The 10,510-nt window shown below is 45.4% G+C and overlaps 1 protein-coding gene and 1 long non-coding RNA gene across 3 annotated transcripts in view; one reads left to right on the forward strand and one right to left on the reverse strand.

The window, feature by feature from the left end:
- The window catches only part of SH3TC2 (SH3 domain and tetratricopeptide repeats 2), a 57,416-nt gene extending 47,245 nt beyond the window's left edge, over positions 1 to 10,171 (reverse strand). For both annotated transcript variants that reach the window (XM_066344417.1, XM_066344416.1), the window contains exon 1: positions 9,982 to 10,171. In XM_066344417.1, the coding sequence (XP_066200514.1) occupies positions 9,982 to 10,033 (52 nt within the window). In that variant the 5' untranslated portion in view covers positions 10,034 to 10,171. The remainder of the gene's footprint in view (positions 1 to 9,981) is intronic.
- On the forward strand, positions 267 to 5,979 carry LOC136377012 (uncharacterized). The gene is made up of 3 exons (XR_010746260.1): positions 267 to 415; positions 1,384 to 1,530; positions 5,561 to 5,979. It is a non-coding gene; the product is annotated as an uncharacterized lncRNA (long non-coding RNA).
- Positions 10,172 to 10,510: the final 339 nt, after the last annotated feature.

Consider the following 10,510-nt stretch of genomic DNA (forward strand, 5'->3'; position numbering starts at 1 on the left):
AACAGGAGGAGTCAATCCTTAACACATTACGTTTGGTTACTCTGTTCTTTGACCACGACACGGCTCATGGACTACAGCATGGGATCTGAATAGTGTATTACCCGGTCCTGAAAAGAGGGGTTAGCAACCTTGGCAACCACTGTTCGAGTCATTCATTTAATCCCCCCAGTTCCCTCACTTGCAAAATGGTGATTGGTTGACGTCAAGGGGACTACCAGGTTTGCATTCTCTGCTGCTGTGGATGCAGCCCACGCATGACGAGTGACAGAGCAGTGGGGCTCCATCCAGTCCCTGCTGGGTAGTGCCGAACCCCAGTCCTCATCTCGCTGCGTGGAGTCTCTGCCTCCTCCCGTGCCTATGCAGCGGGATCCTGAGATCCATGTGGAGGACTTTCCACTGCTTCACAGAGAAAATGGTCAGTCCTTCTTTGGTGGTGAGCAGGGGAAATGAAAGGGATTTGGGCTTGAGCCAGCAGAGGGAGAGGCCCATCAGCTCACAGCTCTTCATCCAGTAAATCTCCGTGGGGTTCAGCGCCGAAAGCTAAGCAGCTTAGCTGAAAAGCTGGCAATAATGAGCTCTAGTCAAGCAGGATCATTGCACAGTTCTGCCCCCAGGAACCGAAAGTAACTGTAGCAAAAAGACAAGGGCTTGGGAACCACGATACCAGGCTGAGCACGATCAGTTTCTCCCATACATTCATGAAGGGACCTTGAGCAAGACATTTCGTGTGTCTACCTTTTGGGAATCTCACTTTCCCCACTCATAAATGAGGGACTGATCTAAGTCAGTGCTTCTCAACACCGGCTGCCTACTTGAAACACCCAGTTTGTTTTCGAAAAATACCAGAGCCCAGCCTCATTATATCTCTATAAATGCGGATTTGTGTGGTTGGTGATGTGGTGCGGCCACCGGTATTTTAAGTTCCTCAAATGCTTTCATTGAATCAGTGTTGAGAACCACATGTCTGCATTGGTGGTTCTCAACCTTTAATGTGCACGTAAATCACCTGGGGAGATGGCTACGATGCAGACTCTGCCGCCGTTGTTGGAAGCCTGGGGTTCTGCATTTTTAATGTGGTCCCAGGGGAAGCGTCTGCTGGTCCCAGCGGGACAGTCGGAGGGGCAGCCTGCTTCCCTACTCGGGACAAACCATGGAGTCTGCTGGTAGACCAGAAGCCACAGGGCCACAGAAAACCCACAACATTTTCTCCCCCCCCCCCACACACACACACACAGTGAATTTTTAAAGTCTGAGTTGCTGGACATCATTTAGAAATCGGGATATTTGGCATAACTCGGATGTTTGGTTTCATTCTGGGAACTGGAAGATCTGCAGCCTGAGGCAACAGTCAGCTGAGGCTGAATGGCTGCTTCCCCTCTACAGGGCATCTGTTCTCTGGACACCAAATCCCCACGGGGACAGGTCACTCCCTCACGCTCCGCCTCCACCTCTGTGAGCTCTGAGAGTGAGTACTTATTGCAGGAATGCATGAGAAGGGACAACGGCCTGAGGATGATCAGGACCCACAAGGTGAGGTTCTCCTTGAAGAAGGAAGTCCAGGATGGTGGCCCTGGTTTGGAGGAGGGAGAAGGGGGCCGAAAGTTCTTATAGATGTGTGAGGTTTCGAGCAGAAAACCGCAGGGTTTATACAACATGCTTGTTTTGTAAAAGATGCCTGTACAAAAATACCTTGAATAAAAATATAAAAGAATATATCTGCATGATGTGAAGTAGCCAGTAGATTCCTAAATAGAATGGGAAGAGCACTCCTCACAAAAGAAATAATAGATAATTGATACATTAAAATTAGAAACTCCTGTTAATGAAAAGATGGAATTAAGAGAGTGAAAGTTAAGTGAGAGAGAAGAAGGAAATACAGACAAAAATGCATATTCATCAAAGAGCTGGAATGCAGGACATACAAAGAATGCTAATAAACCTTTCACGGGTAGGCAACCTTCTAGAAAAATGGGCAACAGGCTTGAATAGGCATTTTATCAAAGACAATATGCAAATGGCCAATAAATTTATACAAATGTTTCCAAGGTCATCAGGGAAATAAAAATTAAGATCACAAGGAAACACTATTACATAGACCAGCTAAAATGAAAACGAGATAAAGGCATGTGTTTATAAGGATACACAGAAACTATACTGCTCACAAAAATTAGGGGATATGTTATAGCTTCATATTCATTTTTGAAATATCCCTTAATTTTTGTGAGCAGTATAGAATAACTTTTGAAAATTTTTACTTTGAAAAACTGTTTGACAGTATCAGTTTAAGCTGAACATATCCATATACCGTATTTTTCGCTCCATAAGACGCACCTGACCATAAGACACACCTAGGGTTTTAAGGAGGAAAATAAGAAAAGAAATATTCTGAACCAAATGGTGTGTTAAAATATTTAATAAAATACCATATTTTTTACTCAATAAGATGCACAGGCATTTTCCCTTCCACTTTGCGGAGGGGGGTAGTGAGTCTTATGGAGCGAAATATATGGTATATATACATATGCATAAGATTCAGCAATTCCACTCGTAGATATGTACCCAAAATAGTACATACATGTGTTCACCACAATACATCAACTAACATATTCAGAGCAGCAGTATCTGGTAACGATACACCTGTCCATCTACACTAGAATGGATAAGTGGCTGGTGGTGTGTACAATTAAACACAATGCAGTGATGAGAATAAGTGAATTACTGCCACAGGAAACAGCATATAGACGGATATAGTCACCTTGTGAAAATTCAACAAGCTGACCATATCTAATTTCATGCACAATTCTGCAACGATGGTACATTTTAAGAAAAGGATGGAGTTTAAAATATTCCTGACGCCCTTCTCTGCCTACTCTATTTCAGAATACCTATGGGTAGACTGGAGATGTGTGTTTGTAATTAGCACCTTGGGGATTTCTTATGTCTTCTAGAGCAGTGCTCCCCAACCCCCCGGCCGCGGACTGGTACTGGGCTGTGGGCCATTTGGTACCGGTCCGCAGAGAAAGAATAAATAACTTACATTATTTCTGTTTTATTTATATTTAAGTCTGAATGATGTTTTATTTTTAAAAAATGACCAGATTCCCTCTGTTACATCCGTCTAAGACTCACTCTTGACGCTTGTCTCGGTCACGTGATACATTTATCCATCCCACCCTAAAGGCCGGTCCGTGAAAATATTTTTTGACATTAAACCAGTCCGTGGCCCAAAAAAGATTGGGGACCACTATTCTAGAGTGCATAGAGAGCAAATTCACCAGAGAGGCCTTGGGAACCATGAGCCAGAGGTCAGCTTCTGAAGAAATAAATCTGCAACATGAGAGTGAGTTTTATAATAGGAAGAACAGTTAATAGTTGCATGGGATTTATAGTTTACAAAGTATTTTTACACCTGGAATTACATTTCTACATGAAGGAATTTTAAGACTCAAGGTGGGCCTTGAAAAAGAACCAGAAGCTATTGAAGGCAACAACAACAAAAAACTATCATAAAGAATAAAATACTTTAGGAAAAATATATGATGTTTTTAATGACTGAAAAAAAATAACCCAAGAGGCCATGGTGACTAGTGCTGAGTCATTTTAAATGAACTTTCTTATGCTTTAGTCACCTTTCCAAATATTCTGTAATGAGCATGCCTTTGTTTTCTAACACTAGAAGCAGGTAAAGAAGTGTCTAGGCTCAAAGGCTCTGCAATCAGACAGTCCTGGACCCCAACCCTGGCTTCTTCATTAGCCCTGTGACCTATGTGAACCCAGCCTACATGGTTCGAATGAGGCTGACTCTATTTATTCCTAACTCCAAAAGTGGTCACATGATCAAGCATAAGTGCATCAAGTCATGTGGTGCCATAGCCAAGCAACCAAAGTTTAAGCCAGTGAAGATTGGTCATAAGACCCTCATCAGCACTCTTAGGGGAGAGAAGATTTCTTCCATTGAACTTGAAGCTATGAATATAACAACCTGGAGCTAGTCTACCTGATGTTGAGGCCAATGCAGTACAAATAGCCCTTAGGAAAGATAATTCTCTGATAACATCATTTGGATATTTTGATCAAGCCATACCTGAAGCAAACAATCTCTGGACTTTTCATTTATGAATCAACAAATTACTTTCTGGAAGCTAGTTTCTTTATTATTCTTACTGGTTAAAAAAACTTGCTAACACTTAATCCAGAAAACACTGAGATTTATTTAAACACTGTCAAACTACTTCCCAAAGTGGCCATACCATTCTGCATTCCCATTAGCAATATGTGAGCATTCCAGTTGCTCCACATCCTCTCCAACACTTGCTTTCGTTGGTCTTTTTCATTTTAGCCATTCTACAGGTGCACAGTTTTATCTCATTGTTTCAATTTGCATGTTTCTAATAACCAATGATGCTGAGCTTTTTTTTTTTTTCATGTGCTTATTTGCCACCCATATATTTTCTGAATGGAAGTGTCTGTGCAAACATTTTGCTCCATTTTAACTGGGTTGTTTACATTCTCATTAATGAGTTTATAAGAGGTTTTTTTTGGGGGGGGGGTTGTTTTTGTTTGGGTTTTTTTTGTATTTTTCTGAAGCTTGAAACAGGGAGAGATAGTCAGACTCCCGCATGCACCCGACCGGGATCCACCCAGCACGCCCACCAGGGGGCGATGCTCTGCCCCTCTGGGGCGTCGCTCTGTCACAACCAGAGCCACTCTAGCACCTGGGGCAGAGGCCAAGGAGCCATCCCCAGCACCCAGGCCATCTTTGCTCCAATGGAGCCTCGGCTGCGGGAGGGGAAGAGAGAGACAGAGAGAAAGGAGAGGGGGAGGGGTGGAGAAGCAAATGGGCGCTTCTCCTGTGTGCCCTGGCCGGGAATCGAACCCGGGACCTCTGCACGCCAGGCCGACGCTCTACCACTGAGCCAACCGGCCAGGGCCTTTTGGGGTTTTTTTAATGTTCAGTATACAAGCATCAGATATATAGTTTACAAATATTATCCCCCGGTCTGTGGCTCCGTTTTTTTGTGTTGTGTTTTTTTTGGCACGTTTATATGGGTGGGGGAAAGCAGGACTACAAGTGCAGAGATCAGCAGGACATGGTGAATGAGCTTTGCATGCACACGAGCTGACAGAGAACAGCTTGTACGAACCGGAGAGGCGGATGCTCGGGGCTGCAATGAGTAAACACGGTAGAGTCAGGATAGGGAGAGTATCGTAAGGAATGGAACGGATACTGCAAGCAAGACAACATTCCTGAGCAGGGCAGTGACACAGTAGAAGTGGAAATGCTAACGAGAGTGTCACAGGAAGGACAGGGAGAGGCAAGAAAGCTAACTGAAAAAATACGGACATCCACAGGTGTGACTGTGAGAACGTGGCCCGAGCTGGGCGAATGACAGGTGAGAGGATAGAGTGAATGACGTTTTTAAAGTGAGAAAATACTAGAAGGCATCTTGACATATTGAGTCTGAGAGATAAAAATGAGGAAGAGGCAGTAATTACAGAAAAGGAATGTTAGATGGGATTTAAGAGATCACTTAGTTCCGCCCTTAATTTTATTGTCCAGGACCAAAGGCCCAGAGAGAAGCAGTGACTTGTCCAAGGTCACACAGGAAGCTAGCAACAGAGCCCAGCGGCGCCGCAGATGGCTGGATTCGGGACTTGCTGTTTCCACTACGTTAACCTGACCTCAGAAATCTGAAGTCTGACGCCCTTAACCCAGGAAACATCTAACTCCCAGAAACTTCCTGGAACTGAGAATCCATTCCATTTCTCCTCTCTCACCCTAACTTTAAGAAAAAAAACTGAGTGGTAAACATTTCCCTGCATGAATTTTTTCCTCCACTCACATATTTTTTTCCTCCTTTGTCCGGCAAGCATACCACCAGCAGTTTTAGGATGTGAGCCCACACTCTTTATAGGGACAAAGATCAGATTAGAACTATAGCTACATCGATCCACATGGACAAAGCTTAGATAATAATGTTGAAGAGGGGAAAATAAGTTGTGTAATGACTTATTTTTGTTTAAGTTTTAAAATCTTCAAAATAAATTTTTTTGCAACAAATATGTCATAAAAGTGCATAACTACTGAATTCATAAAAGAGATTAGCTTTGGGGAGAGAAAATGAGGGGAATTTGGGAAGAATAATCAAGGGACCCTAATTATATCTGTAATGTTTTATCTAGTCAAAAAGTAGAGAAAGATATAGAATTTCTTAAGCTAATATAGCATAAAGTAGAAATTTATTAAATCTGGACAGTGGGCTCATTGTTCTAATATTCTCTATTTCCGGCATGCTCAAAATGCCTCCACAAGTTCTCCAAAGTTCAAATGTCAAGCATCACTTACTCTGTCGACATTTACCTTCAATCTCCTATTATTATTGTGATGATTAATATTTACCAAAAAGGTTGAAAGGGGAGTGAGAAACACTAATGGTCAATATAGGTAAATGTATCTCTCCCATATCCACTGTTGCAGGGTGTTAAGTCTGCCTAATTTCTTTAAGAATGTGTTGAAGATAAGCAGAAAGTGCTAGGAGCTTTCAGACCGACACTTTGACACAGCTCGCTCTGTAATCCCCAGTGAGCACCGTAGTTTATTAAACAATGGCAAGAACATGTAAGGGTCCAAAAAGCCAGAGGTGATGGCAACTGACCAGAAACTCACCCTCTGACCATGTGCAATCAGGAGGTTGATATGAGCACGTGAGAAACATCCCAGGGAACAAATGTGGCAGTAAGCATCCACATATGAGAACGCAGCATGCCTGGGGTCATCTGAGCCAACGCTCCTCATTGCGTCACACTGCAGCACACCAGCTGGGCAGCTGTCCAGGGGTCAGTTCTATCAAGAACTCTCTCCTTGGCTACCTCCCTTATCCCTGAGGACTGTTGATCCTCACTACTTACCCACTTAAACAGACACAATGGCAGAAGCACCAAAGAAACCTGAGCACAGACTTCTACTCCAATGGAGTCAGGAATTAAGAAGAGAATGTTGGCGTGGTCCTTACTAGTGAACAATAAAACAGCCCACAGTTACTGAGGGGTTATCAGAAGCCAAATCCTGATGCTACATACACAAGATGAATTATCTGATTTAACCCTCACAAATCCCCCACGTAATAGAGTTTACAGACACTGGGGACAGAACTTGCTGTTCGATCTAGTTTACAGACAGGAAAACTGAGGTTTGAAGAATACAGTGAGGAAATGAAATGAAGCCACAACACTCAACATGATAAAGTACTAAGATCAAGTAGGAAACACTGCTGGTCTTATTTCAAAGAGCCTGGGGACCTAAACCTTTGAACTTTCCAAGCTGTGTCAATACACAGATATCCATCAACCCTCCAGATAACCCTCTGGTTACCCCTTGAAGGACTAAGGAAAGAATAGTCATGTATCCAGACTGCGACACCTATTACCCAGACCACTGGTCAGGATTACCATCTCAGACCAACCCTGGGTCTAAGAATGCAAGACTAGTTCTTCTCAAGAACGTACTCCTTACTAAAAAACCCTCGGCTTTTCTTTATTTTCAGACCACGGTGGGCATTGCCCAGTTGGGTTTTCTAGGACAAACAGGGGCACTGAGAAGGCGATGTTTATATCAACTGGCCTCAGACCTCCAACATGTCTATCAGCCTCCCAAGTAAAGGGCCCTGACAAGTACAGACAACACTGTGGGAGGGTGTCATTAAAAAGCCTCTCAGCCTGACCAGCTGGTGGCGCAGTAGATAGAGCATCAGACTGGGATGCAGAGGACCCAGGTTCGAGACCCCAAGGTCACCAGCTTGAGCGTGGGCTCATCTGGCTTGAGCAAAAGTTCACCAGCTTGGACCCAAGGTCACTGGCTTGATTGAGCAAGGGGTTACTCGGTCTGCTGAAGGCCCGCCGTCCTTCATAATGTGAAGGCACATTATGAGAAAGCAATCAATGAACAACTAAGGTGTCATAACAAAAAACTGATGATTGATGCTTCTCATCTGTCTCCATTCCTGTCTGTCTCCATCTATCCCTCTCTCTGACTCTCTCTCTCTCTCTCTCTCTCTGTCTGTTAAAAAAAAAAAAAAAGCCTCTCAATAGAAATAAATAACAAACTGACTCGTGGTGAAAAAGTGAACCTAGGATGCCAACCAATTATTAATAGCAAAATCAGGTAAACCAATAAAATAATTAAATGATAGTGTTGAAACACTTTTGAGGATGTTTCCCTCGATTTTGGTTTGTTTGTGTGAGCTGCAGAATTCTTTTGTATGAAATCCTGGAAGGACAGACATCACACAAAAGCAGAGTTGCACCATCTGAGGCCAGAGATCAGGGAGCAGCAGCAGAGGTCCCAAGTCACCTCCCCAGGCCAAGTTCGCCACCCCCTCATTTTCCAGATGAAGGGGCGGAGGTCGAGAGAGAGAGTGTGACATCCTAGGGCAGCTATTTTCAACAGGTGTGTCGCAAGAATTTTTAAAACATGCAATACCTGACTATTTAGTTAGAGGCGCTGACCTCTTTTCCCTTAGATTGTCAAATTAAAAAAAGATGACAACAGTCAACACAACAATAGCCATTCAGTGTGAATAAATCAAAATTATACCTATTTTTTTTGTCAGATTAGGAAAAAATATATATTTTGGTGTGCCACAAAATTTCAGTAATTAGCTTGTGTGTGCCATGAGAGGAAATAGGTTGAAAATGGCTGTCTAAGGACCATCGAGATGTAATTGATGTGGCTAACATTTATTGTGCTTAATTCCCTGCGTACCAGGTGTTTTAAGTGTTTCACGTGTAGTTTTAATCCCCACAACTATGAGGAAGACACAATCACATCATAAAATCTACAGGTGAGGAAACTGAAACACGGAGAGGTTAAATAATTGTTCAACGCCAAGTCAAAGAGCCAAGCTAACACCCAGGCATTCTGGTCTCAAAGGCCAGGCAATTGACTACAGTGATGCCTACCTTGGTGCTGTTGTTTGGGGGTCTGTTTGCTTATGATTTTGAGAGCCAGGGTGGCCTTAGTCTGGGGAAAATCTCCCTGCTGGAGGTACCCAGGTGCCTAGGCTGGAATTTCAAGCAAGAAAATAAAGCAGATCATGGCTACTTCTGGTTCGCATTGACATTGCCAAGCCCAAGTGACAAGACTCCCAGGGGGAGGTCACCTGTCAGAGAGTAGAAGGCCTTGTCTAAGCCCCCCACCCGGGCTCCCTCTCTAAGGAACCACGGTGGTGCTGCAGGAAGACGTGGTAGGCTAACCAGGGTTAGGAACGGTCCCTTGGTGATCACACCCATCTCCAGGCTAGTCCTCCCCCAGTCCACTCACCCCTCCCACTCCCAAAGCCGCCACTCATCCTGACAAATGTCATTTGTGAGGCCACAGGGCCTCGCCTTGGTCCTGCTCTCAAGAGAAGCAAGGAGCTTGCATTAGGGTGACCAGCCATTCTGGCTTGCCTGGGACTGTCCCGATGTAAGACTCAATGACTTGACAGTTCCTTAGAGGGAAAACTCTCTGTGGCCTCAACTACACATCCCACTGTAACAGGCAGGAGGCAGGAAACTGCCTGTTTTCCTTCAGTCACAAAACCCTGACAAAAACAGGGTTTGAGGGACTGAGGCCAAGTTTATGACCACACATGGGGCCCCAGAGGAACTCTCAGCCTGGGCTTTCTTCCTGAGCCCAGGAATCTTGGGAAGAAAGGAAGGAAGGGCTTAGTCACACCCGGGAGTGGCAGCCAAGAACAGCACGGGCTCCCCGCAGAGTCAGCTCAAAGCCTCTCTCTTCAGGAAAAGTTGATGCTTCCCAGCTTACCACCCTTTTCACAAAGCCAGAATGACAAACAGTGACAGAGAGGGAGGAGGGAGCCAGAAAGCACAACCATCTCCCCATCTTTGGAACAGCAGCTTCCCCAACCCCGAAGACCCCAAGTCTTCACTGGACCAACCACCTCTACCAAGACACAGGCCGAGGTCCCCCAGGAAACTCACCTGGGCCCCAGGACAGCCTCGGCTCCCCGGAGATGCAGAAGCAGCCACCCATGTGTTCACCATCCTCTCCAGGCCGAGGACCTTGGGCACAGGGGCCAGAGAGCGCGCTGGGAGGGTGGGAGGGGACAGCCTCCCCACGGCGTTCCTCCTCCCACCTCCTCCCTGGCACACGAGGGACCAAGGCCCGGGCTCAGTGCACAATGCAGCCTTTGATATCCCGGCTGCAGCAGGAGGCCCAGGGAGGATGGGAGGGGCCCGCCCTCAGGCCCTGCAGCCCGCACGGCCAGGCCTCTGCCTGGGAGCAGAGCTCCTCCCTGCCGCCTGCGGATTGCTTCATGCCTATCAGGCTGTGGCACATTCCTGGCATTCTAAGATTGAGATACACAGTTTGGTTCCTGTTGGGGCGGCCAGGGCGGAGGAGGAGGGCAAAGAGCATCCCTGGAGTCAGGCTGCTGTTCTTACTCCATCCCTGACTCACTTGGCCGGCACTGACTTGCCTGCCTTGGGGAAAGGGATTCCCCGCCCAGCC

This window comes from Saccopteryx leptura, chromosome 6, assembly GCF_036850995.1.
Source record: "Saccopteryx leptura isolate mSacLep1 chromosome 6, mSacLep1_pri_phased_curated, whole genome shotgun sequence".
NCBI classification, from domain to species: Eukaryota; Metazoa; Chordata; class Mammalia; order Chiroptera; family Emballonuridae; genus Saccopteryx; species Saccopteryx leptura.